A 26,545-nucleotide genomic window follows, 5' to 3' on the forward strand; every position below is an offset into this window, starting at 1 on the left:
TGTACCCCAGAATCACACCAGATGTTATCTGCGGGATGGCCATCCGAAGCAGCCAAGCCGCCAAATAAAGTTATCTTGATCTTCCCATCTTGGCGGGTTTCGGAGAACCCAAACCCCATACCAGCTAATCGGCCTACTATCTGTCCTCTGAGAGGACACTGAAGTTCCATGATAGTATTAGTCCATTTTTCATAGCTCCAGCATGTCACCGCGCTGCGGCGACAACCTGAGATGGCTCACTGGTCATTCTCGCGGCACTGTGAGCCTTGATATCTAACAGCAGGTGCTGCTACCAGATACAACGAGAACTGTAACCAACATGGCTGATCAGGGCGATGCACTTATCCGAAACGACCATTGGCATAGAGGAATTGCCCAGCCTCCGGCTGCCAGTCATTGCCCTAGGCAGAATTGATCAACAAACGGATGGCCCGTACGACGCTGTGTACGACAGAGCCGCAACCATGCGAAGCAAGTCGGACAAGATCCTCGTGAAAGATACCGAACAAGCGTCGCTCAATCACAGAAACTTCCCACTCGTAAACCTCGACCCAAAGTCCGCCGCCTTATTCATCATCTCCCGTCTCTGCGCATGCGTAATCTTCGACGAAAGTGCCATATCCTTCTCCTTATCAAAAGCACGAGCACTAGGGTCATCCTCCTCTTCTTCTCCATCCTTCTTCTTCTTTCTCTCCGCATCCCTCGCTTTCGCCTCCTCTTTTCTCTTCTCTTCATTGAACCGGTGGATCTTCTCCTGCATAGCCCGCGAGGGCTGTGCGCCGCGCGCTCCTCCCGCCGAGTCGCCCGCATTAGGGGCAGTAGGCCGTGTTTGCACACCCAGGACCTCATCCTGTAGGCGCTTCATTTTCTGCTCCGGCGTCTCAGTCCAGGAAACGTCTAACCCGCCCGCACTGGGCGTAGTGTTGGCTCCCCGCCCAGTTTGGAATTTCCGGTTGCGCAATTTCGTCGGGTCGACGCGGGAGTTGCGGTTCGAGCCGTCGATGGGCTCGAGCATCCAGGCATCGCGCTGAGGTTGTTTTGGTGCTTCTGAGGTACTTTCGGAGGGGATGGGTTGTGTTGCGCCGGTATTGGGGACAGATGGGACGGTGCCTTCTGGCGGAGGGAGGCTGGGTCCGAAGTCGTCGTCAGAGTCGTCATCAGAGGAGCTATTGTCGGAGGAATTGGCGTCTGCAGTGGTAGATGGAGGAGGGGGAGCTGGTCCGATCACTTTGCGACGTTTACTGGAGTCGTCTTCGCTAGTGGAGGGCAGGGAAGGCCCGGCGGCGTATTTGCGCTTTTCGGGTTCCATGTTGTGAGTTGGAAAGAGGGGAGGATAGGATCACTGAAGGGTTTTCTGGTGTGCAAGACCTGCTTGCAGCTTCGTCACTGGGATATTTGGACGCGAATTGTGGTCTGGCTGAACAATGGGAGTGGAGTGGATGGTGGAGGGTGAAGTGAAGCTTCGCGATGAGAGGCAGGGAGGCAAACCGAGCAAACATGCAATCAGAGTGTCACGTGCATATATTGATACTGCGCTTGAGTATCAAGTAGAAAGAAATAATCTTCATTTCACTAACATCCATCTGTGATTAATCTGGCCTATATAAGTCGTCGACTCATGATACATCGCGAACTAACTATCCATACCCTCCAATATTATCCGTATTCCTACTGGCTTGACCCCTATCCCAATATGTCCCTTTCAGTCTGCGGGCGCCCATGTACCTCCATCTCGTTAGAAGTATTCCGAGACAACTCCGGCTGCAGAGTATATTCGACATACGGTGGGCTGGTCTCCGGACTGCTCTCCGTACGCGCCACCGCAGTCGACTCGCTGCCCTGACTGGCAGTACGCGTAGTCACCCATGTCTCCGGCTTGGGTTCGTCCTCCTGAGGTTGCTCTCGTGGCTTGATGATCCCCATCTCCACAAACCGACTCATATCACGATCGTCTTGCTGCGAGCCCTGGCGTTGGCGATGATCACTAAGTTCTCGAACGAAGGTGCGGCTCTTCTTCCACCAGCTGGGCTTCCGCTGTCCGACTCCCACAGCATCAGCAACTGCATGGTTGAATTCGTCTCGCTGCACGATCAAGGCTTTATCTTCATTCAGCTCGCAGAATCCACAGATATTGAACAGAATGAGCAAGAGCAGCACCGGCGTGTATCCCAGCCCGTAGAGCCATCCAGAATCGACTCCGTACCTCAAGGGGGACACTGTCCAGTCGAAGGCAGAGGCAATAGCGTATCCGATCTTTACGCCAAGCAACACAATAGCTATGAGGAATTGCGATGGGGCCGCATTCAAGTAGAACAAGAGCTGGCCTATGGTGCTGGTCGGTCGCGCCCGGTAGCGGTAGATGCTATGTTCCAGGCTGTAGCAGATCACTAAGACGCCGGCCACCGCGACAAATCCGGCGGCACGCCATCGTACATCTGTAGCGACCGGCTTGGCTTCATTGAGCTGTTGGTCGAGACTGCGTTGCATCTCAATGGCGGTCCAAGAGCGCGGGACGGTCAAGACAAAATTGGCCAAAGCGCATCCGTAGAAGATGATCGGGAGCACAAACTCCTGACCTTGCCGGCTGCTGGATACTTGGAATGCGTACGGATCCCGATCGTAGATCTGCCGCTCTTGCCAGGAGCCCCTGGGATTCGTGTCAATTCGGTTCTACAAGTCCGGGAATGCAACCTATCATTACTTACCAGTGCCGGACCGCCTCCCATACCGCGGCCATCATCCCCGGCGTCAACAGAGTGTAGAACACACTTTGCAGAATCAACGGGACGCTCACAATGTACCCTCGATCCACGTCGATGCTCATGAAGCAGCTAATGGTGCCGCAGGCGGCAATGAAGAGCATCCAGATCCATTTCGCCCGACGACCCAGGAGTGTCCACCGGCGATCAGCAGGCAGATACCGCCGGCTATGCTTGCGCATGTTGATCAAGGTGAAAACAATCGCAAAGACAAACATGAAGGCAAAAGCCAGGCCAGCCGACGCATGTCGACCTATATCCCGAATAGGTGCATAGCAGGAGGTTCCGTTCACGAAAGTCCCATTCTCGTTCATGTGTGGTTGGAACTGATTGAAGGCAAGATAGCAGTCCGTGCCATTGGAAAGGGTCCCATTGCTGAAGAGCGTGTAGTGATAGTAATTGAGTGCGGTGCGATTGAAATGGACCTCGTTGATGAGCACATCGGTGGCATTGGCGCCGGCCTCAAAGGGAACTACAGCCCGCACGTACAGCAGAGGCATCGCAAACCAATTAGTCGTGTCAAATGAGACACTTCGGGGTCACCTTGATTGGCTTGGGCTCCTGTCAACAAGTCTTGCTGGTGCATTGAAGCCGCGCATGCATCGCGACCGAGCAGCAGCGGAGGGAAAGAGATCAGACAACATCAGAGTAAATTGTAACAGGGGTCATAGCACAGCGAACCAGCAACAGCATCCGGAAGTTGACGGATCGATGACGCTGGCCAGCAATAGCAAGGTTGTATCCAGGGCCAGTCGATGATGCTCGGAACCGCCCGCGAGCCAATGGGAAGCTCGGATGGGAGTCGCGACCCGAAATATGATCAGTTGAGGAGATATTTTAAGTTGAGTCGTTCGGGAACGCGCCTGTCAGCCAGGTCATGGCAATAAATTGGGTTTCTGAATGAAGGAATAACTGTCTTTTTCTTGGTTTAGGGGGGGTGTTATGTTAAGTTTGGTCGCATCGTCGGATGCGGCCAAGATAGGGCTTCCAACCCGTGCCAGTTGGCGGTCATCACTGGTAGAGATGAACGACGGCCGGCTCAGTCGAGGCCAATTATATCTCATCAATAAGCAGTCAGAGCTTGGGTTTATATTCCCTGATAATAATGGCATTGTCGTGCCAGATCATCGGTGTTGTCGATCTTTGGCTTCCTTCAAAGTAGCCAGTTCACCAGTGTAACTGCTGATATGCAAGGTATGCAGTAAACTGCAAATCCGTTGCTCCAGGCAGTTACACCGCTAGGTTGAGACCAATGCAAATCCCACATTATCAAGCAGCACTGCATATCGAGCGCATTGGATGATTGTCATTCCGTTCATCTCAACCTGCGGTCGCGCTGGACCTTGCGTCAGGCCGTCAGCTGCTCTATCTGAGAGCAATTAGAGATGGTCGGCTACCTCCAACGACCACTGAGAATGAGTCGGTTCAGAAGCTGGTACTCCCTCATTCGCTGTTTGAGAGGGTTTGGTGTTCTGTGACCTGGCAGAAGCTTCAGTTGCAATCCGTTTTCGGCTGTACTTGATATTACTTCATCGCACGTCCCACGTTTTAGCAATTACCTGAGGGAGCGGTTAAAAATGCCAGTCCACGCTTCTCCCCTCTAAATGCTAACAATAATCTATCTGGAATCAAGTGACAGTAGTAGCATTAGTTCATTGGGGATCCGGTATCGCTTCACCCAGCAAGCGCAATGTGGTCCAGCTTCGTGGCTGGCCATGGTCCGACTTTGATTATTTTTTTCTTCGTCCTCTATATCGTAACTGTGGGTCTACTTGGGTTTCTGCTTGACAGATCGAGGCTGAACGTGCAAGCGAGTAGAAGTTTATCGCGAGCGGAGGAACCCGTTGTCGTCGATCCCCGGGCCCTTCCTGTGCAAGTGGACGGATATTTTCGTCAGATATCAAACAGTCACAGGGAACCGGCCACGATATGTGCAAGGGCTACATAAAATATATGGTAATGCGAGCAATTTATCGGATGGAGGCACCCGCAAGGCTAATTGTGTGCTCTCATGTAGGTCCAGTCGTCCGGGTTGGTCCGAATGCAGTCGACATTGCTAAGATTGCTGAAGCCCGAGAGATCCATCGCATAGGAAGTGGCTTCCTAAAATCGCCGGTATATGAATTGCTCAAGCACGACAATGCAAAAAGTATCTTCAGTACTACTGATCCCAAGTTCCACAGCAAACATCGCAGGCTTCTTTCATCGCCCTTCGCAGATGCGAACTTGCATTCACTGGAGCCCTTAATAGAGGCCCGCATCCGCCTCACCATGCAGCGCATGCGAGAGGAAATGACCACCCGTAAGGTGGCCGATGTCCAGAAGTGGTTTTTCTTCATGTCCAGCGACATTATTGGAGAACTGTCCTTCGGGGACTCATTCCGGATGTTGGAGCAAGGCAAAGTAATATAGCCTATCGCAAGCCGAACTTTATGACATGAGTTGACCAAGCCGCACAGAAAGATCAGCATATCAAAGACTTAGAGATAGCCGCCTTGGTTGGAGAGTCTCGAGTAGCTTTTCCTTTCATCTTCAGGCTCGCGGAATTCCTGCCGCTCCCCATCCTCAGGGAGGCTAACAAGAGCCGGAATAGATTCGGGAACTATGCTGACGAATGCGTCAATCGGTACAAAAGGCTGCTAGCCGCAAGTCCCGAAGACGTCAAGCCGACACTTTTCACAAAACTGTATAATGCTGGCAAGGAAGGATTGTCTGATGCTGAAATCCGCGACGATGCCTCTGACCTCATCATCGCTGGGAGTGACACCACAGCCAACACCTTGACCTATCTCACTTGGGCAGTCTGCAAGGCGCCAGTCATCCGGCAAGCACTTGTTGCCGAGGTCGCCACACTGCCCGAGCGGTTTTCTGACAAGGATGTCTAGAGCTTATCCTATCTGAACCAGGTCATTGATGAGGCCTTGCGCCTGTATCCCGCCGTCCCTTGTGCTCTCCCTCGCGTTGTACCACCACAAGGTGCGACATTTAGTGACCATTGGGTTCCCGGAGGGAGCACTGTAACGACGCAAATCTGGAGCTTGCATCGTGATCCTGTTGCGTTCCCGGAGCCCGAAAAGTAAGTGGTCGCAAACATTCGCACTTGGCTGGCTGATCCCGGAGTTGTTGACTAAATCCGTATAGGTTCGATCCTTCCCGCTGGGCTTCCCCTACCAAGGAGATGAAGGATGCATTCATGCCATTTGGAGCAGGGACACGTAGTAAGTGCGACTGTCAATTGTTAGGAGAGTATCAACCAGCAGCTAACCTAACTGTAACAGATTGCCTGGGTTTACATTTGGCTCGGATAGAGCTGCGCTTGGCTACCGCCCATTTCTTCCGACAATTTCCCAGATCAGAAGTATCATCCCGGGAAGGAATGAGCGATGAGGACATGGAGCAGGTCCTGCATTTCCTGCTATCAACGAAGGGACACCGGTGTCTGCTAGAAGTTCAGTAGGATCTGATCTGGAAGATACTTTGGACGGGGTTTGAAAGTAATTGTTGCATTTTGTCTCTTTTCGTCTTTATCCCTTGATTTTCCTGCTTTCTTTTGGTTAGATTAGTTTATTCAGTAGAAGATCCATTATCCAACTAGTCAGCAATCTCATCCATGAGTACGGAATTTAGCATTGCATAGTTCCGCAGCAGCTTTGCAGTCAGTTCAACTCAAGTGACACGATAGATGCCGCACATTAACAACTGAGATAAGAAAAGTCATTGAGTATTCCATGCCATTCTCTCCTTTTCCACAACAGTTGTTGTCATGCATGAGGAAGTTAATGTGAAAGTTGATCTGGGGAGTAAAGAGATGCAAACATGACAAACATCTGTTGAGGACGCTCGGTCCACTGCTTATCGATTGCGGGAAAAACGCAGAAAAAAAGCGAATCGGCGAGAGAGAAAACTTCCCCCTTCAACTCCCAATTGCACATCGTCACATCATGCCTCGTGAAAAGGTCAAGAGAGGCCGTCGCGCCACCGAAAAGGCCAACAAGGAAGCCAGCAAGCGAAAGCGCGACGACGCCCCCGAAGATGTCGTGCCCAAACGAGTGAAACCTTCCGACGACGAGACCAACGACTTCGTTAACGGTGCCGATTATATCGCTCTGGACGATGGACAACAGCAGGGCGAGGAGGGAGCGCAGACGGGCGATATGCCCTTTTATGGTCTTCTCGATCCCGAGGAGCAGGAATACTTCTCGCGTGCAAACGAGGTGTTGGAGACCAACCAGTTCGGAGACGCAGAGGAGCGACGAGTCTTCGTCGAAAGTGTCTACAAGGAGGCCGAAGGCAAGGAATTGAAGATCTCATGCAGTCAGTCGTGTTCCCGTCTTATGGAGAAGTTGATCTCGATGTCGGACATACACCAGATCCGGAGACTGTTCAGCAAGTTCATCGGTCATTTCCTGCACCTGGTTCAGCACCGGTTCGCCAGTCATTGCTGTGAGACTCTTTTCATTCACGCTGCGCCCGGAGTGTCGCAAAAGCCATCCAAGAAGGCTAGCAAGACCGAAGCCGAGGAGGGAGACGAGCCCGAGCCCGAACTGTCGCTGGCGGAGATGTTCATGAAGGTCATCGAGGAGTTGGAGGGAAATTGGGGATACTTGCTGACGGAGCGGTTTGCGTCGCACACCATTCGCGTTCTCCTGTTGGTGCTGGCAGGAGAGCCGGTCGATCTATCCTTGAGCGACTCGGTCGTTGCTAGTCGCAAGAAGGAAAGACACGGCGTCCTCAACGAAGTGCAGGACGAGAACCCCGTTGCGCAGAAGCGCAGCGTGCCCGAATCGTTCGAGGGCACCCTGAAGAAGATCATGCAGGATATGGTCTCCGTGCTCGACGACACCTATCTTCGCGCACTTGCCACCCACCCCGTCGGAAACCCAGTTCTCCAAGTCCTCGTATACCTGGAGCTCTCCCACTTCGGAAAGGCCAGCGCGAAGGACCCCAAGTCGATCATCCGCCGACTAATCCCCGACGATACCTTCGAAGAAGGCACAGAAAGCACCGTCTTCATCCGCGGCCTTCTCTACGACCCCGTGGGCTCTCGCCTTCTCGAGACCATCGTCCGATACATGCCCGGCAAGCTATTCAAGGGTCTCTACAAGAACTTCCTGCGTGACCAGCTCCGCTCCCTGTCGCGCAACATCACCGCCGGCTACGTCGTGCTCAAAGTCCTGGAACGTCTCGGAAAGGACGACCTCGAAAACGCCGTGGAACTCCTCGTCCCTCAGATCCCCAACCTCATCGAGCGCTCCCGCGTCATCGTCCCCAAGACCCTCGTCGAGCGATGCATCGTCCGCGGCGTCGACACCACCCCTATCGCGCGCTCCCTCGAAACCGCCTACGACAGCGACCCCGCCAAGCGACTGTCCCAAATGCTCACTCTCGAGGACACAACCACCACCTCTGAACCCCAACAACAAAACCAAGCACAAGACCAAGACGACCACCAACAACCCCCCGCAATCCCCGATTTCGGCCCCGACAACGCCAACGCCAACATCAACACGAATCCCAAAGGCGCCAAACTCCACAACTCTCTCTTTGTACAGACGATCCTCACAGCCCCGGGCCCGCTCAGCGCCCTCGTCTACAGCAGCCTCCTCTCCCAAACGCCCGAATCCCTCCTCACCATCGCCAAAGACCCCACCGCCTCCCACGTCATCCAGAAATCCCTCACTCTGCCCACCTCGACGCCACAATTCCGGCGCCAGTTCGCCGTCCGCTTCACGGGCCATCTCGAAGAACTGGCCCTGGATAGCAGCGGGTCCCGCGTCGTGGATGCTCTCTGGCACGCTACGAAGGACGTGTTCTTCGTGAAGGAGCGCATGGCGCAGGAACTGGCGCGCAGTGAAATGGCTCTGAGGGATTCGTTTGTCGGTCGTGCGGTGTGGCGTAATTGGTCGATGGACTTGTATAAGCGCCGCAGAGGTGAGTGGGCGGCCAAGGCGAAGGGATTGGATGTTGGTGGCGAGGGGGGTCAGAAGCCGAAGTCGAGGATTGAGCTGGCCAGGGAGAGGTTTGCGGCCAAGGCGGCGGAGAGTGAGAAGAAGAAGAATGGGGAGGATGCTTAATGAATGCTATTGATAGCTAGCGCTTGTTATTGGGTTTATTGGACATAGATGGCAGCATGTATGTATATTAGGACTGTCTTAGGGTTTTACTATGGATAGATTAAAAGCATTCTTTTTCTGTTATATTGGTTTCCATATTTAGTAGAATTATCGATATGATGATAGGATTGACTGTATTTGATCCTCCGGTCTCGTAGCCCAGTGGTCACTTTACGAGGACTAGAAAGCAGACCATTTTCTAGTTGATTTCCTATGTCCTATGAAGTGATAGCGATAGGGTCATATGTTGGGATTTCTGTCATATTATACATGTATATTGTGTCTAGAGTAGAGACTATGCCATATTCACGTGGTATCTGTTATGTAGTATACAAGCCGATCACATATCGAACACATTTTTTAAAAGAAAACATTGCACGCAGTCCGATCACAATGAGAAGAAGGAGAAAGGAGAAGCTCATCCCCAAATAGATATCCGGCACTATTACAACAAGCCGGTTCCAAAGGTCAATTTTAGCAGGGCTGCGTTTCATAGGAAGGGTATCTAAGAACGTTAATGATCCTGGCCTCAAGCGCCGATAATCAGTAGCGGTTGTAGGAGCGGCTCTCGCGACGGCCGCGAGAGGAGCCTCTTTCGTTCCAAGGGTTGCGGGGCTCGCGGTCGCGGGATGAGGAGCGTTGGTAGCGGTCATTATAGCCACCGCTAGAACGGGGCCTGTAGGAATCCCGGGACCTGAAGGAATCCCGGGGCCCACCACGGTTGGACCTTGGAGGAGGCCTATCGCCCTTCTCCAAAGCTTGTTGGATTCTGGAAGGGAGATGCGGAGGCTTGGGCAGCACGTATCCGTACTTGGACAGGTCATGCATTGCAGGGAGGGTCGCCGACAGAGGTTGGAGTTTGCCTATGATGGTACCCGTTTGGGACTTCCATGCCTCCACGCGATCGTCGATAGGAACCTGCTGCGCGGCCAATTTGATTTGTTGTAGAGTTCGGCTCGTCTCTGAGCCATCATCCTCGATCTCTTCACGCATGTTGACCTTCGCCACGGGGATCGTGGTCTGATCCTCCTCGATCGGCAGGTCACCCAACATCTGTTTGAAGGCACGCTTCTCGTTGTTATGCAGCAAGATCCAGCCCTCACCTTCCTTGTTCGCACGGCCAGTACGTCCCACGCGGTGGATGTAGGTCTGACGCTCGCTGGGGAGTCCGTATTGGATGACGTGCGTGACATCGGGGAAATCCAGACCACGGGCGGTTACGTCGGAAGAGAAGAGAATGCCGGAGCGCGCGTTGCGGAAAGTACTCGTAACACGAGTTCTTTGCGCCTGAGTCAGTCGCGAATGGATTTGGAGAATAGGGAGGCGGCCAAGAGCGTGTCCTTTGGTACGGTCCTCAGGATCATTCTGAAGCCGCCTGAAGATGTCGTTGGCCAGCGAGACCATCGTCGTTGCGTTCAGGTAGACAATGGCCTTGAAATTCGGGGAGTTAACGTAACCCTGCTTGGCCAGCTCCAGAATAGCAGGCAAGCCGTTCTGGAAGCCATCCAGGTAGACGACCTTCTGGGGCACCCGCAAGTGGGTGGGCACCTCATCCTCCGAGACAGTCTTAATGAACTTGAAGTCAGGCTTCATAGTCTGACGCACCATGTTCATGACTTCACCTGGGACGGTGGCGGAGAACATCAGGGTCTGGCGGTCGACCTCCTCCGGGTTGGGCAGGAGGTCCTTGATCTGACCGATCTCTTGCGAGAAGCCATCATCCAGCAAGCGATCAGCCTCGTCGAAGACGAGAGCTTGGAGCTGGGGCGCGGTGACACCGCTGTACGGATCGGAAAGAAGGTCCTTCAGACGACCAGGAGTTCCAACCAAGATATTGCAGCCCTCGTTCCGGATCTTGTTTAGATGCAATCTCTTTTGAGTACCGCCGACTGCCGTCTGCACGGTCAAACCCAGTCCATACACCAAGCGCTGTGCCTCATGGGCAATCTGTTCCGCCAACTCACGAGTCGGAGAGATGACAATCGCCCGAATATCGGGCGTGTTTCTCCTCCCTTGTTGTCCACGGTATGAGGGGCGCGAGCGTTTGACTGACGGATCACTAACAAGGCGCTGGACGACCGGGATCAAGAAGGCAAGAGTCTTTCCAGTTCCGGTCTTTGCCTGGGCCAAGCTATATGGGAAGAAAAAATCAAGGTCAGCCGCCATTTGCAGATAGGTGAATGAAGGGAGGCAGAGACGAAGAAGAACTCACACATCATCGCCGCTCAGTGTTTCACGGATCGTCTTAGCTTGAACATCGGTCATGGTTTCAATCTTCATGGAATTTGTCACGGTCCGGATCAGTCTGTCGTTGACCAGGCCGTCTTGTGCCAGGCTGTGGAACTTGGAATTGGGTAGCCGGGGCTCGATGTCGGCGGCGACGTTGAGTTGCGCCTGAGCTGCTGCTGTGGCATCAAGAAAAGCCGGGGACGGATGGTAGAGGGCGCGAGCGACGTATGAGACCGCCGGTGCAGAAGCAGAGAGCCATTGAGGTTGCTGAGGAATCGATCTGGCCAGCAGAGATCGTGAAGCTCGCAGCGCATGGACGGCGCCGGAACGGCGGAAAGCGCCCAGCATGATGAGGAGCTTGGGGAGAGTAAAATGGTAACAGAAACGCAATTAAGAACAAATAAAATGTCTATTAAACCAATGAAGATGGAAAATAAATGGGAGAAAAAGGAGGAAGAATGGGAGGATGAGAGGGAGAAGGTGGACGGAGGAGAAGCAACGGATTTCGGGAATCTTTTGATAAACGGAAAAAATGGACGGCAGAAAACCAGGCACGCCCGGGCGGTGACGCCACGGTGGATCACTTTAATGCATCGAGATCTACACTCAATCCTCCAATTAGTCGACTTCAATTTGACAAGCTAAACTAAGCTCGGCGGATTCCAAGATGGCCATCATCCCAGTAACAATAGGTATTCAATCAAATATCAAGACATAATCAAGCAACTCCAACATAGTATCTGGCTAGCAACGTAAATCGTCCACTAACATCTATCTTATAACGCCATGGAATCCTAAGTCTCAAAGTCTTTAATGATCCAAAACCTACAAACAACCAGTCATCGTGAAGAATGTACAACCCTTCCGTCCTCGAAACAAAAGGGACGTTATCCATCGCTTCCAGCATGATGTCCACATATCGCCCACTCCTGAATGAAGTCTAAGGCCCATCCTAAATATTTAACGATGATCTACTACACCTATTAAACAGCAAAAGACTAACGCGACGAGAGGTAAAGTATGTTGTGAGCAGGGTGTTGGAGGCATCGGCTGTACTTCACGGAGATGGGTCCGTTCATACTAATAGTATGTACATTTCCTTCACCATACTACATCTACTACATAGTACAAATAGCTAAACAGACTGATATCGATATCAAACCAAGCAATAATCTCATAAGCTCCACACCAACCCAACACCAATACCAACCACAACAATGAAATCCGCTTCACCGACCTTCACCTCGCCAATTTCAGCAGCACCGTTTCCGAAAAACCCCCCTCTACGCCCAACAGGGAGACGAGGCTGGGACACCAATCTTCAGGAGCTCAGAAGCAACGCGGAATAGCCCGCCGGAGACGCTGAGACCATTTCATCTTACGACGGAGAAGGAGATTCCTCGTGAGGATAGGGAGTTAGTGTGTAGGATTATGAAGTTGGATCCGAGGGATCGGTTGAATGGAAGGGAGATTCTGGAGGATGCAAGGCTCTGAAATGAAAACTAATGGTTAAAAGTATTATCATTGCTGTAGTAATGTGGTCGTAACGCTCGTTTCTAGCCATATATCCTGTCCTGTCCCAGATTCCATTCCTTTCTATGATCCATCCGTGTGAAAAAAAAAAAAAATATACCGTACCCCACGAGAACACAAACCCGAAGTAAGGAACCTTTGAACACCTCTATATGCCATCCTCGTATCTATCCCCGGTTCATTCGATTAGGATTCGATCTCTCCTTGGAACTCCCGGGTCAACGAGTACACCGACAGATCCGAGAAACTCTGATGCGTGGCTGCTGGAACGGCCGGTCTAGCTGATGCTATCGTTGTACAACCCCCGGGCGACATGTGAACCGGCGACATCAGTTCGCGCACGTGGCCCGGAAATAAGCCCTTATCGAGATCACTTTGCCAGAGACGGCGGGAGGCGTCAAAGACTTTGTTGACGAGCTCGCGGCGCAGGGACTCGTATTCTTGGAAGGTAGTGGCGAGTGGGGCGTGCAGGTTGCGGGAGAAGATTTGTGTGAAGATGAGGGCATCTTCGATGGAGTAGGCGGCGGATTCGTCGCGGGGAGGCATCTATATCTGAAGATTAGTGACTGCTTTCAAAGTGAAGTATTGGGGGGGTGGTTTATGGCTTACCGCATGCGCTGCATCACCCAGGAGCAGAATCCGTCCCTTGTGCCATTTCCCTCGCTGCCGGACCTGATATACCGGATACAGGGCCCAATCTTCGGTGTGGTCGAGGAGCGCGCGGATGCTAGGAAGGGCAGATTTGGCGAACTGCGTGCGCACCAGATAGCGGATGGACATCTTCATGCTGGCTTGTTCCGGACAATCGCTTTTCGAAGTGGCTTGGTAGCGCTCAATGAGGTGTTCGTTCACGCGGAGGATAGCGGCGGAGAAGATCTTCTGGCGATCAGGGTCGCAGTAGCTAGTGAGGAGGGAACTGTGGCGAGTGAGGTGGATGGCAGTCTGGTTGAAGTGCATGGGGACGGAAAGGTCGTGGGCGTCGGTGACGCTCTGGATGAAGGAGATGCCGGTGTATTCGGAGCGGTTGCCGGGATCGACAATGCGCGTGCGCGTGATAGAGTGGACGCCGTCGCAGCCCAAAACAAGCTCGCCTGTAGCGAAAGAGCCATCTTCGAAGGATAAGGTGACGGATGAGTCGGTTGTGGTGCCGCCTACGACTTTCTTGTTGAAGTAGACGGAAACCGTGGGAAGGTGGGTTTGAATGACAGATAACATGGCGCGCGAGAGGGCATTTCGCATGACCCGACGGCCCTTGTAGCCACCGTAACCGAAGCCATTCTCGTCGGTGAATTTGAGAGGTCCAAGTCTGCGACCTGAGCGGAGGGAGAAGAGTTCAATGCGATCGACTTCGATGCCGGCTTCACTGCCCATGCGATTAAGTTCGGACAAAACGCCCAACTTGTCGAGGTAATTTTGCGCCGTTGGGGTTAGACTTATGGCGCCCCCTGAGGCAGATAGTCCTGGTGCGCCTTCGAAAACGGAGATCTTCAGGTCGGGGATGGAGGAAGCCAGTTCCTTGGCGAGAGAGATGGCGCTGGCCAGACCCGCGATGCCGGCGCCGACTATGAGGATGTCGCGAGGAACAGGGGTGGACTGCATCATGAGCGCGTGGGGTTGAGAGTCGGCTACTGTTGCCAATTCCTGCTTTATTCCCCTGGCTGGTGTGGGGGGGAGTACAATCGGATACTTATAGCGCAACCCCTCCGGGGGGATACAAGTCACACAAGCACAGCGATGGTGGCGGATCGAACAGTCAAACCATGGTTCGTCTGGAAGGATTAGAGATATTGAGCCGAGATGTTTGCTCAGGAAATCGCAGGGAGGGAGGGGGAGAGACAGAGAGATAGGAATTGTGGGTGTGCAATCTTGCAGAATTGCAAACTAGACAGACCCTTTTCGGCCAAAACGGCAAACGTAACGGCTTGATGACGCCGCGTTCTGCGCCGGCCGAAACTGACAATGCCAGCCAATCAGATGCCGAGGGATGGAGTGCCGACATGCACGGCGACCGAGCCAGGCCCGGCCATCGTCTGTGATTGGTGGGGCGAGTCATAAGCTCGCCGTGGCCAGACCCGCCCATTTTGATTACCGTTTTACTCTTTTGGGGTTGACACCTCGGCTTTTTCGTTCATTCATTTGATTTAATCTATCAGTTTGCAAACTGAAGATGGTACTACATTGAAACAAATATAGAAAATAAAACTAGACAAACAATCACAGATAGACACTATGTAACTCTGTATCACCAGTTCTAAAAATTAAACCAGTTCCTGTAATCCCAACTCGTGCCCTGAACTTTTTTCTCTGTTCTCTCTCGTATTCCCGTGACGTCAACCATGAACCCCAATTTACTTCCCCAGGAGATAAAACCAAGAACTTTATCGGCAGGGATCAATCCTGCTTATCCCACATAACGTCACATCCCCCCTCTAGTTTCTTCCTCTACTCCAACAGTTCACTTGCCTACGGCAGACAAACTGTACAATGAACGTCTTTGACGAAGAACCCAGCACCATCACCCTCTCCACCCCCAAAGCCTCCACCACTGGCACCACCATCGCCATCATCCTCGAAGAACTTAGACTCCCCTACACCTTCCACCTTCTCCCCCACTCCTCCTCAACCACAACCCTAACAGACATCCACCGCACCGGCCACGGCCCAACCCTGCACTCCCTTCCCTCCATAACCACCTATCTCCTGACCCGCTACGACGGCGATCATCATCACCACCACCACCTCTCATACCCCCCGCATTCGCCTGAACATGTAGCTGTCGAAGAGAGTTTATCGAAGCTAGCAGACCGGATGGGGATCATCCATCAACATCATCAAGACAATGAACCTGACAACAAGCATGAGCATAAGCATCATCACAACAAACAACATCTCCCAGCGATAAAAGAGACCGAGGTGGTAGATAACAACAACAATACTGCGAAAGAGACTGCGACTGCGACCGTCCCCTTTGCGAGAAGGTTACTCAGTCTGTATCTCCATCTAGAGGAGTATTTGTCCCGGCAGAGGAGGGGCGGGGGAGGGTGGTTGATTGGGGAGAGATGGTATTGTATTTCCTTCTTACTTTCTTTTTACTACTATGTAGTAGGTCGTATTTGGCTGATGGGTCACAGTACGGTGGCTGATATAGCGCATTTTCCGTATGTCGCGGCGGCGAGTCAATATGGGTTTGATTTGGAGAGGTTTCCTGAGCTGACGGGTTGGTATGATCGGATGATGAGGAGGCATGGGGTTAGGCGGGGGTGGGAGAGGGTTCATCTTGAGGGGAAGTAATCGTCATATGAATAGAATAATAACTTGGTTAATCAAGGTACTAGTAGTAGTATCGGCGTGTAATGTATTCATTCAGCAGCAGTCATTATATAGTTAGTATACTCCTTGTATATATGTAAACATCACGGCCATTTCTTCTCAAACACTTAACTCATAATTAGTTAGTAAAATTAAATTTAAACATGAACATCCGTATTATCTTCATCTTCCAACAGCCATATACTCTATGGCCTCCAAATCCGTGGGTATCAAGGTTCTCTGTAACTATTCTCCCATCACCATGGCCTTATCCAACTGTCGGTAAAGTATCCATACACATCATTTTCTCTTTCCTTGCGTTTGGGTATCTAGTAGTAAACCTTCTCCTTGAAGATGGGAGGAACACCCTTGTCCAAGTCCCAGCAGATGTGGTTCTTCTCGTCCAGCCAAGCATCCTCGTCCGTGATCTTAATAACCCGGGAGGTGTGTCTGACTTCCTGGCGACTGACACCCAGCTCATCCCGAGGAATCCAGAGCAGAGGGGGTTGCGCCTTGATGGACGGGTTGAAGTAAGCGTCCCGCTCCACCTCGGGTGCGTACTTGGTGATCTCCTGTCCGCTGGGAACGAGGCGGCGCATCTGCGCATAGCTGTCGTACTTGTCGGGACGAAGGTACCGGAGCAGGAAGTTGGGCTTGGCCTGGGGCTCGTCGGAGGTCAGACCCCGTTCGGCGGAGTCGATGTTGGCCACGCCGCTGTCGCGCGCCTTGGAGCCTTCGGCGGCGGCGTCATCCGATGCCTCGCCGGACTGGCTCACCTTGGTCTGCTCGCGAGACAGCAGAGCTTCTTCCTCCGACTCAAGGTTCTTAGGCAGGTACTGGATCAGGGGCTCCAGGGCATTATTGAGGGCCACGTGGTACAGAACGCAGAAGACCAGCAGAATGATCATGAGGACCAGGGGCCCAGTGGCAATGTTGTCGGCAGCGGTACCGATGGCGAAAAGACCAATCAGGCAGACCATCAAGAGATAGCAGCCCACTGTCAGATGCTTCAGACCCTGAACGTAGGCCTTGCCCTGTGTGTCAATGTTGGCGTTCGACACGTACAGCATGTTGTAGCGGTAGGCGAAGTAGAAGAGGTAGAGGCCGATGGTGGCGAAGCCAAGCACGAGAGGTGCAATGCACGAGTAGACGATGGCTGTATGCATTGTCAGCTGGCCGTTTCCAATATCTTCAGAGACCTTGAATTCTTACCAATGACAGCGAGGAGGGTGAAAACAGGGTACACAGTTCCCCAGCCAAGACCAGCGAGGTTGGACCAGCGGCTGTACATCTTCCGAGGCGTGTTGTCCAGAAGCCGACCCAGGACCTTGCCGAGGATCAGTCCACTGATCTGCAACAAAGCACCGGCACTGAAAGACAATCCTTGCAAGATGATATACGAGATGTAGAAGTTCGAAGCGGTGGGGATGTTTTCAGCCAACAGAGACGCGGCGGAAGTGGGGTTGTTGATAATTTTGGTGACAACACTGGAGGCGGAAGACGAAATAGTGACAACCAGGAACACCTGGATGACTTCGAATGCGAAATAGAAGTTCTGCGTAGTCAACTCCACAGCAGCCAAGCTAGGAGCACCACCAAATTTGGCCATCACTATCAACAGATGAGAATGCGGTCGACTTCATGTGCATGGAGGCCTAGGGTTGCAACTTACATCGGAGGACGATTGGCAGCAAGGCCATGAGCACGGACATCAAGACCGTGGGCAGAAGAGACGTGATAACACCCAGAATCCAGCTTGGGACGTCATTGATAAAGCGAAGGAAAGGAACCTTGTCAGTCAGGAAGTTGATGTTCGAGATGCAGCCAACCACGGCGGTGGGAATGGCCCAGAAGACAATCAAAGCGACAACAAATGCGATAGTCGCAGAGTAACGAATGAGTCGCTCCCACCACTTGATGCGCAAGTTGGACCAGATGACCTGCGTGGGCTCCAGGCCAATGTAACGAGGCGCCATGTGCAGGGGGTAGTTGTGAGCCACTGGGCGCAAGTTAGCATAGCTCGACAAAAACGAAGAACAGTATGGAATACTAACCAGACTGGAAAGCCTGCTGAGCATCGGCCTGGGCGTGGAATTCAACGAAGACAGACGAGACCAGGTCCGCATTACCTTCGCGGTGTTTGGCCTGGAGTTCCTCGATCTCGGGGGTAAGACGCTCGATCTCAGATCTCGCCCAGTTGATGGTATCAACCTTCTTGCCGACCAGAAGTGTGAGCCGATGGGTAGGGCGGTCTTGGGGTCGAACCCAGCGAGCTGCAACCGAGCCGGACTCATCGTCATCGTCGCAGAGGCTATCGCCGGCGTTTTGACCTTCCTCCACAGACCCTTGCTTCTTGAGGGCCTTCAGACGGGCAGCGTTCGCCAGTTTGATGAGCTTCGTTTCCGCCGCCTCAAGCTTCATCGCAGCGTCGTCGCGTTCAGCAACCTTGTCGTCCAATTCGCTGGTGTTGGTCGTAAGCCAGACATTCTTCACCTTCTCGGGACCAAACATCTGTCGAATCTTGTCGCGGCTCAGATAATCTTCGGTGACCGCAGTGAAGAGCACAGTGCGAGACGAGAGACGGCTGGCATATGCGGGAGCGAGGGCATATGCGTGGCGCAGATTGATGTAAAACAGGCATTCGCGAGTGATCGTGTAGAAGACGAAGCCTAGCAATACCATTAGCGATGGACACCCCCCAAGCCAGGATTTATGAGAGAATACACACCGACAAAAAGCCACGCAACGAATGCGTGAGCAAAGTAGCGAGCATATTTATCGGAGCTGACGTTGGACATGCTCAGCATATCCAATTGCGACCTGCCGCCGCCGCCCGTTGCATTGACCGGGAACAAGATGGGCCAGGTCATACAAGCTCCCACGAAGCAAATCATTGAAACAATCTTCAAAAAGCGCAAAAGAAGATAGGCATCCATGGAGTGATGCTGCAAGACATATTCATCGGGTAGCCGGTACATCTGCATAATCCAATTCCAGAGACCAGTAGGCGAAGCGGGAGTACGTTCCGAGGGCCGCAAAACGCCCAGGTAAGTACGAGGCATGTACATGCGAGTTTCACTGCGTCGCAAGATAATGAAGATAATCACCATGGCCGCGGCAGAGATCAAGGAGGGGACCAAGGTCGTGACCAGGCCCGAGGCCGAGTTGGAAGCGCTTTGCGGATCATCACTGCTGGACTGTGGGAGGGTTAGAGATGCGCTCTTCAGCATCAACCAAGGAATGCGACCGAGCGCGATCCCACGACACCATGCAGACTTACCCGTTGGAATAGCTGATGAAGGCCTTCCAGGCCGACATCACGGATAGCCATGATGGCGCACAATTAATGGCAGTGCGAGTCTGCCGTGGTCAAGTGGAATATAGGTGCGGTTACGTCAAGAGGCAGAATGTCGCACGATCGAGAGCGGTCGACCGCAGAGAGGGGGGAGGGGATCACAGGCAAGGGCACGGCCAGGATCGAAAGAGTGTGAGATCCAAACAGGGTAGCTGGACAGGACGAAAGGGAGGGAGGGAGGTTTGTTTAAACGAAAAATGAGAAAAGCAAAGGATAGACTCAAGGGGCGCAAAGCTTAAAGGGAGAGGGGGAGCCACCCAAGGGAAAGAAACCTTTTTCTGTTTGGGTCGCCTGGGACTTGAAGGTGGGTTTGCTGATCTGCCCACTGTAGAAAAAAAAAAAAAGGAAGTGAAAATGTAAATGTAATAATAAAAGGGCAGAAAAGAGCTGGCAAAGCAGATTGGGTGCACAGCTCAGCGCATGCCAATTGGACTCCCTGGAATGGCAATGGGTTCGGCTGAAGCGAAAGAATGGTTCCCGTGAAGGAAATCTCAGGCTAGCATCACGAGAAGAGTTAAAAGGGGAGCTCATCCGGGCTTTGGTCAAGTCTGGTGGGATGGAGAGGATTCGAAGCTAGTGCCACCCACGAGGGAACAAGCCACTCCACTTGGGGCCGCGCAGGACGAGTGAGAGGCGATGCCACTGGCAGGTCAACTCTGGATCTCAGATGGGATCGTTGGGTCGCCCGGGTCACACTCCTGTGGGTGGAGGAGTCGATGACGATTGAAGGAAGGGCCAGCGTAAGGGGAATTCCGATCAGGAGCACAAATGCTAGATTTGCATTTGACTTTTGGGCTGATCAACAGCAAAGCGACGATCGCACTCCGTTTCAGCCACTGCTCGTCATCATGATATGAGCGGCATCATGCCAGCCAGACAGATATCTGGTCCAAGGTGAATTCTTATTTGCCTTTTGCCATCGGGACCGGGACAGAATTCAATTCCCAACCACCCATTCTGTTTTCTCACCGAGAGAAGCTTTCCCCTCTTTTCTGATGTGGCCCGGTGACAGCCAATGGCAGAAATAGATAGTGGATGGAAGGAAGCTGAACAATTTTCCGATGGGGGTTCCGTTTGGTTACTGTGGCTGGAGAGACCAGACGAGGGAAGATGATAAGGCGCAAGAGTGGATGAGTTGGTCCCAATAGATCGGCCTTAGCAGATTACTAGTGTCTCTTAGTCTGACTCGCAACTCGCTTACCGTATGGTATTGTTCCGACGCGCTTTTTGCAGTGGCATCTCCCATACATTCACACTGGAATGCCTCGTAAACCCTCTGTATGCGGGTTGCTACCCAGGTGGTCGATCCTGAGTCGATAGAGTGACTTTTTCGTCCGGTAGCGAAGGTGGCAAATTTGAATCTGCCCGAACCTTTCAGTTCCTCAGTTCCTAACTCAGGCCAGGAGAGGAATCGAGGAACGCAATCTCTTCCCCCCCCAGACGGCCGGCTGGTGGGTTCATGTTCCAGTGGCTGGTTGGGACGGCCTTCTCCGTGGGTGTCGAAAGGGGCAGCCCTTTGCGACCGACGCAAACGGCAGCAATGAAATCATTTCTTTCACTAGAGGCCAGTATATAGTGGATAGTTAATAAACTATCATATTATTGTGTCACAGTATGAAATTAGAATGTACCTGTGATCTCAATTTCCACGCAAATTACTATTTCAATAAATGTACGGAGTATGAGATCATAATAATAGTAAAAGCAATCTGCACCCTCAAACCCGTGACAGTTGGAAAGCCAAGAATCGGGATCTGTCCGATGGTTGGCTTACGACTCTTTCTCTCTCTCTCTCTTTCTCCAGTCTCCAGCCACAGTATCCACGGCGCCATGCGTTTCACTTGCGAAGATTCTGACACGGGCCGCCCGTTTCATTTTGCGCCATCGTGTCTATGGTCTGTCTGATCTATCATTCTTTAGCAGTGCTATACTGGCATGTAGTAAGGGCCAGGTTCAAATAAAAGAAGAGGGAGATTATCGGAATGCTACTCCCTAGAAACGGAGGGGATGCGGTTGTGCTACACAATAAACAGTCCGACTAGAAGTCTGTGTAAGTCACCTCACAAACTCCTCCTCCGCACACCATAGCAAACACAAACCAGATCTCACCGTCAATAAATTCATCATCTATGATCCGTACATACGCACCACATGACTGGCTCATTTCGCATCGTCCCTTGGATCTCGGATCATAGGTTCATCCCATCGAAGCCTATGGGACCCGCAGGCAATCAAACCAGTCTTTCAGCCTCGTGCTGGGGCCACTATCTCCCGTACCAGATCACACACTTTCCCTTGGAACCACTAGCCAGGCAACCCTTTTTTTCCCTTTCGCGTTGAAAATTTGTCAACGCTAACCCGGCTGTGTCTAGTGTTGGAATTCGGCGGTGTGTTTGAATGCAAGCACTGCTTGCTTTGCTTTTGATCGCCAGTGCGGAAGAATATTTATGTGTGCGTGTCTGTTGTTGTCACTTGCGCGAGGCGATGCTTTTCTCCCTCTGCTCTGCTCATCATCACTACGCGTATCGAAATAGATGTTGTCTATGTGTGTGTTCTGCAGATGATGATGATAGTATCTATAATTGGCATCACCACATCATACACAGGAGGAAGCTTGAAGAAAGGGAGACGAATATTTCCCGCGTAGCAGCAGACTTTGCCGCGAAGTAAAGTGTGTAGTAATTAGTAACACCAGCGGCAAATCGAAATTCCGTTGCCTGGACAGACAAACAAGCAAGCATGCTACTAAGTTGTCTACCATTTAATCTATCACCGATCAATCAACTTCTGCCAGATTATGGTTCATTACTTTCGTTAATTCTAACGCTCCGAGGACAGGACGTGGATTAATAACCATGTGGCTGGACACGGGCTGGCCATTGGCACCTATCATGCGGCAAGCAACTGTCGAATCTGAGCAGAATGGCATATTCCTGAGGCAACATCCTTGAGGTTAGTTTGTCATGGCTTTTGCTTTTGGGGGGATACGAGACGGGTCTATGCCAGGTCTAGCCTCACTTCCTAGACTAGTATCTGAGACAGGACCTTATGAAGATGTGTATACTGGGACAAATGACTGTTGTACAAGCCCTGAAGAGGTACGTTGATAGATAGACTTACGCCAAACTGAAGGCGTGTAGGGCGTGTATCGCGGAGAGACTATTTTCTGTCATACAAGAGAAAATTGTCCTGAGAGCAAAGCCGATGTATGGAGTATAATCCCAGTTAATTCTCTCAAACACAAAATGCAAGGCCTGCATGAAGAAGTGACAAAGTACATTACACAACCTCAAACCCGGCAGCGATCCCGCCCACTCACAATACTACCATAGGATCATCTTGTGGCACAAAGTCTCCCAGAAGATACTGATACCGATTCTGCACAGCCAGCATCACCTATACCAATCCCGACCCCACGAGCACATACTAATATCCAACAGTCCCGAAATAAGCTATCTTCTATATCACTTTAAATAGATACTTTAACTGAACATCATCAAATAAATTAACTACCCACTCACCTACCCACCGCAGTCAAACATCCTGAATTCTCCCTGACCAACCAAAGGTAAGCAATAAGCTTAACCACTCAGAATCTCGGCACAGCAACCCAGCCGGTCGTACTTCTGCAAGTCGGACCAGTACCACCCAGGTAGTAAATTCCTGAGACACACACAGACGGACGGGGCGGGCGGACGGCATGCCATGCCCTGACCCAAAACAGCGGCCTGCAGTAGCGTGTGCATCTGGTGTGTGTGTCTGTGTCCAAGAGCGGAAATCACGATCAAAAGTACTTAACTAGTGTTAATCTATTTTATTTCTCTAGTGTTATGGGATACAGAACCTGTGCTGTGTTTAGAGTAGTAGTGGCGTGAGCTCCAGACCCCCTCTTCTCTCTTCAACAGAATTAATCATCGCACCCCCAGCCATGTTGTTTCTTTACTAAGCGGCACTGGCACTAATTAACTATTAACTGGTCAATTGCCGCCACCATCAGCCCCAAAGCAGCTCAGCTGACAGTCAGTTATTACAAGGCTATTCTCCACCCCAAGACTCGATTTACCCAAGGATATTCAGAGTGCAGAAACATTCCATTAAGTAAGATAATCAAGAGAATGAGCAACAAACCCAAACCAGAACCAAAAACCGACGCGTCCCACCGTAAAAAAGTACCACAAACCAAAACCCCCGTGGTTGTACTCCGTTAGCAGGTACACAAAAGAAGCAACTCCGATACCCAGCGGATTCTATATCCGACAGGAAGGATTTGTGACATGTCCCACCCACCGGACTAAGCAAAGTAAAGTAGGTAATCTATCTATCTACTCATCTCATCCATTAATGGGAATGCTCACATCGTTTAAAGTCCGTGCGCGCGAATGATCTCATACGTACAGTAACAGAGTGGACATGATATCTCTCACCGTAAGTTCAGTTCCCTTTTTGATCCACTGATATTCTGGTAGCTGTGGTTAGCTAGTTAGTGATTGCTTTGCTGATCTAATTACGCGGCAGTGTGCAAAGTAGATAGATATATCTATCTAGCTGTCTACTATCAGGCGTATTCTTACAGGAGGGGAATGATCTGATGGGTACAAATTACTTAATTGGGTAGGTTCGAGTAGAAATTAGTTAAGTTGGAGGTTTCCGATGCAGATCGGCTTACGTGGCAGTCATCCTATCCTACTTCAGTCTAAGTTAAAGTAGCTAGATACACGAGAGGGTAAGCAGATGGTGGTTAGTAGTTAGTTAGTATCCGTAGTTAGTGGTGAATGGATGACCAATTGCCCGCAAGGGATATTGGTCGCGGATAAGTTGGGAACCGTGGAACAGGTCGTTCTAGAAAACCCGATCTGAGGTGACACCAACCAGTAAGTAACCATTTGGGAAGTTGTAAATGCGGGGTTACCACCACTAACTTCAGTTTTGACTTTGTTTTCTGCTGCAGGAAGAAAGGACAGCTAGCTAGCTAGCTACAAATACTACTTTTAATGAAGAGGTCACGAAAGTACGGAGTAAATATTCATGTACGACTGCTGCGACGTTCCTGCACGTCGCGGAAAACAATCATGGGTTTTGGATTCGTACCTAATCAGTACTTTTTTCTGTTCTGCCCGAAATATACAAACATACAGAACACAATACAACATAACACAACACACGCTTCTTTTCAAACCAAGAAAAGAAAACAATGGCTAAAAGTAGATGAATGTCGGCAGGGGAAAGGGGTATCTCGAAAAGTAATTTTGGTCGTCGCTCTCGCTCAAATTGGGCCAAGCAGTTCTTCCTCAAATGCATCGATTCCTCGAATGGGCGGATGGAGCATGAGTAGACTGAAGAGGATTTCGTTGTATTGAAATTGAAGGTCCGGTCGGAGCTGTTTGTGCATCTTCAGCAGCTCGCCTGTGGACCATCCGCGTTCCGACTCCTTCAGGTCCGCTCCCTAGCCTTCTTCCAGGAGCAGCCAGATGAAGGTCTCGCAGGCTGGATACCGGTCCAGGTTGTGCAGTCGCACGAGGTGGTGGAGGTGGTTGAGAAACCGCCCGGTTTTGTTCTCCGATGCTGCCAGATCCCACAGCGCCGCGGTGATGTAGATCAAGGCTGCAGTTCTCGTAATCTCCTGGGTGGGCGCATTGCGCACAACATACATGCGGTAATCCTGAGGCACCTGCGAAGGGCGGGGCCCACTGGAAAGTAGAGGAAACAAGGGACTATCCATCTGAAATGCAGTCCGTCGCTGGGGTACAGACTCCAAGTAAGAAGGTGTGCTATGCTGGTGCATCAGCTGCTCTGCCGCATGAAGAAAAGAGACGAGCCAGCGCTTCCCCTCTTCGCTCATCTCCATCGGTGGTGGGATCATCACGTATCGCACGTAATGCATGAAAACCTCAACCGTACTTTGCGTGCCGGATCGAGACCGGAGGATTTCAACCGCCTGGTCTTCGTATTTCCGAGCGACTTGCTTGTCACCAAACCGATCCTCGTGTAGTGACATGCCGCTTAGTGCCAATGCTAGGTTATCTTCATCGACTCCTGCAGAACCGATCTTTGCTTCTTCGATTCCCTGTACGGCCTTATCGAGATGATAATGAGCTTCCTTGCTGTCTTGGAGGTTGTAGAGCTGGGCTTTCCAGCGAGCGCAGTATGTGAGGATGACTGCTTGGAAGCACAATGGGTGACTCATGGCGGCCTTGAACACAAGGTCTTTGATATACTTATTTTGACCCGACCAGTAGGTTAGCCGGTTAGTCCAGTAGTCGGCTAGCTCTTGGTCATCACGGGAGTAGACACCTGGCAGAGAGTTGAATGGATCTTTTCTCGAGGCATCAAGCATGGTGACTGGTGAAGGTGACTGGTATCCATCTACCGATTCGGGTGGGGATTGCACAGGAGGAAGACCAAATCGAATCTATAGCATTAGTCCGGTCAGTATGGCGAAGCGGTGGAGACAATTGTGTAATTAATGGGGAAAGTGTTGTAAAGATGGTAAAAGATGGACGTACCAAGGAATGCCCGTTTACTGAAGTTTCGCTGGGAACCTCCTGAGGGGCAATGGATTCGTAATCATCATGATTGTCTACATCTGTCCTCTTATGAGGCCATGGGGAGTAGCGAAGAGGGCGACTACCCCTCCGGTCGCCGTCCGCCCGGGAGTGGGATGACTTCCTCTGTCGGCGTTTCTCCTGAACATGGTGACGCATCACATGAGCCCGTTTTTCGCGGGACGAGGAATTGGAGTCGACAAAGTAGAAGATTTGATTCCTGGAGGATTGATCATCGGACATAGGCAAGTGCCTTCGTCGTCTAAGCCTCACAGGAATTTGAGGGGGATCGCTGGACGTTCCTGAGGAAATGGTGTTGGTAAGTTCGTCGACTGGACGGTCAGATCACAGAGAAGGCGGCAAAGAAACCAACGTTGTTGTTCTGATTCAGACGAAGAAGTCCCCCGTACGCCTGAGGTAGAGTCGAGAGGTGTTGAATCCGCCAAAGGAAGTCTATCCGCCGACATGGCGGTTTTTCTATCCTTTTTCTTGTTGTTCCCCTCTCTCCGTTGTTTTTTATTGTTTTTTTTTTTTTTTTACAATCACACAGGAGGGGGAGGAGGGAGGGAATGACTGCTGGGCGGGATGACAGGGTGGAACGAGAGCGGAGCTCGTTAAGACTGCATATTCGGGGGGGGAAGTGAGATCACGAACACACACACACACACAAGCCACCAGCGAATGGGGACGGGAAGCTTTCTAAGA

General features: G+C 51.6%; 13 protein-coding genes across 13 annotated transcripts; 6 read left to right on the top strand and 7 right to left on the bottom strand.

Moving 5' to 3' along the window:
* Window positions 1-520: 520 nt before the first annotated feature.
* On the bottom strand, window positions 521-1,309 carry An14g03590 (uncharacterized protein; the record flags this gene model as incomplete). The annotated part of the gene is made up of 1 exon (XM_001400947.1): window positions 521-1,309. One exon carries the CDS (start codon window positions 1,307-1,309, stop codon window positions 521-523), a length of 789 nt encoding a protein of 262 aa, XP_001400984.1.
* Window positions 1,310-1,683: 374 nt separating this feature from the next.
* Window positions 1,684-3,259, bottom strand: An14g03600 (uncharacterized protein; the record flags this gene model as incomplete). The annotated part of the gene is made up of 2 exons (XM_001400948.1): window positions 1,684-2,647; window positions 2,706-3,259. 2 exons carry the CDS (start codon window positions 3,257-3,259, stop codon window positions 1,684-1,686), a joined length of 1,518 nt encoding a protein of 505 aa, XP_001400985.1.
* Window positions 3,260-4,363: 1,104 nt separating this feature from the next.
* On the top strand, window positions 4,364-6,216 carry An14g03610 (uncharacterized protein; the record flags this gene model as incomplete). Its single annotated transcript, XM_059744182.1, is given in 6 exon segments — window positions 4,364-4,477; window positions 4,571-4,715; window positions 4,777-5,162; window positions 5,228-5,835; window positions 5,901-5,977; window positions 6,038-6,216. Coding segments are annotated over 6 exon segments (1,509 nt in total).
* A 484-nt stretch (window positions 6,217-6,700) lies between these two features.
* On the top strand, window positions 6,701-8,833 carry An14g03620 (uncharacterized protein; the record flags this gene model as incomplete). The annotated part of the gene is made up of 2 exons (XM_059744183.1): window positions 6,701-6,841; window positions 6,896-8,833. The coding sequence occupies 2 exons, from the start codon at window positions 6,701-6,703 to the stop codon at window positions 8,831-8,833; spliced, it is 2,079 nt and encodes a 692-aa protein (XP_059604660.1).
* Window positions 8,834-9,415: 582 nt separating this feature from the next.
* Window positions 9,416-11,449, bottom strand: An14g03630 (uncharacterized protein; the record flags this gene model as incomplete). The annotated part of the gene is made up of 2 exons (XM_001400951.1): window positions 9,416-11,003; window positions 11,085-11,449. The coding sequence occupies 2 exons, from the start codon at window positions 11,447-11,449 to the stop codon at window positions 9,416-9,418; spliced, it is 1,953 nt and encodes a 650-aa protein (XP_001400988.1).
* Window positions 11,450-12,820: 1,371 nt separating this feature from the next.
* Window positions 12,821-14,233, bottom strand: An14g03640 (uncharacterized protein; the record flags this gene model as incomplete). Its single annotated transcript, XM_001400952.1, has 2 exons — window positions 12,821-13,180; window positions 13,244-14,233. 2 exons carry the CDS (start codon window positions 14,231-14,233, stop codon window positions 12,821-12,823), a joined length of 1,350 nt encoding a protein of 449 aa, XP_001400989.1.
* Window positions 14,234-15,118: 885 nt separating this feature from the next.
* Window positions 15,119-15,969, top strand: An14g03650 (uncharacterized protein; the record flags this gene model as incomplete). The annotated part of the gene is made up of 3 exons (XM_059744184.1): window positions 15,119-15,701; window positions 15,741-15,855; window positions 15,963-15,969. 3 exons carry the CDS (start codon window positions 15,119-15,121, stop codon window positions 15,967-15,969), a joined length of 705 nt encoding a protein of 234 aa, XP_059604661.1.
* Window positions 15,970-16,272: 303 nt separating this feature from the next.
* On the bottom strand, window positions 16,273-19,274 carry An14g03660 (uncharacterized protein; the record flags this gene model as incomplete). The annotated part of the gene is made up of 6 exons (XM_059744185.1): window positions 16,273-17,099; window positions 17,156-17,554; window positions 17,616-17,942; window positions 17,998-18,612; window positions 18,672-19,140; window positions 19,224-19,274. The coding sequence occupies 6 exons, from the start codon at window positions 19,272-19,274 to the stop codon at window positions 16,273-16,275; spliced, it is 2,688 nt and encodes an 895-aa protein (XP_059604662.1).
* A 15-nt stretch (window positions 19,275-19,289) lies between these two features.
* An14g03670 (uncharacterized protein) lies at window positions 19,290-20,155 on the top strand (the record flags this gene model as incomplete). The annotated part of the gene is made up of 4 exons (XM_059744186.1): window positions 19,290-19,478; window positions 19,540-19,602; window positions 19,674-19,777; window positions 19,861-20,155. The coding sequence occupies 4 exons, from the start codon at window positions 19,290-19,292 to the stop codon at window positions 20,153-20,155; spliced, it is 651 nt and encodes a 216-aa protein (XP_059604663.1).
* A 221-nt stretch (window positions 20,156-20,376) lies between these two features.
* Window positions 20,377-20,896, bottom strand: An14g03680 (hypothetical protein; the record flags this gene model as incomplete). The annotated part of the gene is made up of 2 exons (XM_059744187.1): window positions 20,377-20,769; window positions 20,891-20,896. 2 exons carry the CDS (start codon window positions 20,894-20,896, stop codon window positions 20,377-20,379), a joined length of 399 nt encoding a protein of 132 aa, XP_059604664.1.
* A 799-nt stretch (window positions 20,897-21,695) lies between these two features.
* Window positions 21,696-21,968, top strand: An14g03685 (hypothetical protein; the record flags this gene model as incomplete). Its single annotated transcript, XM_059744188.1, has 1 exon — window positions 21,696-21,968. One exon carries the CDS (start codon window positions 21,696-21,698, stop codon window positions 21,966-21,968), a length of 273 nt encoding a protein of 90 aa, XP_059604665.1.
* A 293-nt stretch (window positions 21,969-22,261) lies between these two features.
* Window positions 22,262-22,630, top strand: An14g03690 (hypothetical protein; the record flags this gene model as incomplete). The annotated part of the gene is made up of 2 exons (XM_059744189.1): window positions 22,262-22,396; window positions 22,439-22,630. 2 exons carry the CDS (start codon window positions 22,262-22,264, stop codon window positions 22,628-22,630), a joined length of 327 nt encoding a protein of 108 aa, XP_059604666.1.
* Window positions 22,631-24,741: 2,111 nt separating this feature from the next.
* An14g03700 (uncharacterized protein) lies at window positions 24,742-26,307 on the bottom strand (the record flags this gene model as incomplete). The annotated part of the gene is made up of 3 exons (XM_001400959.3): window positions 24,742-25,707; window positions 25,802-26,172; window positions 26,214-26,307. The coding sequence occupies 3 exons, from the start codon at window positions 26,305-26,307 to the stop codon at window positions 24,742-24,744; spliced, it is 1,431 nt and encodes a 476-aa protein (XP_001400996.3).
* Window positions 26,308-26,545: the final 238 nt, after the last annotated feature.

The sequence above is a fragment of the Aspergillus niger genome (assembly GCF_000002855.4).
Source record: "Aspergillus niger supercontig An14".
NCBI classification, from domain to species: domain Eukaryota; kingdom Fungi; phylum Ascomycota; class Eurotiomycetes; order Eurotiales; family Aspergillaceae; genus Aspergillus; species Aspergillus niger.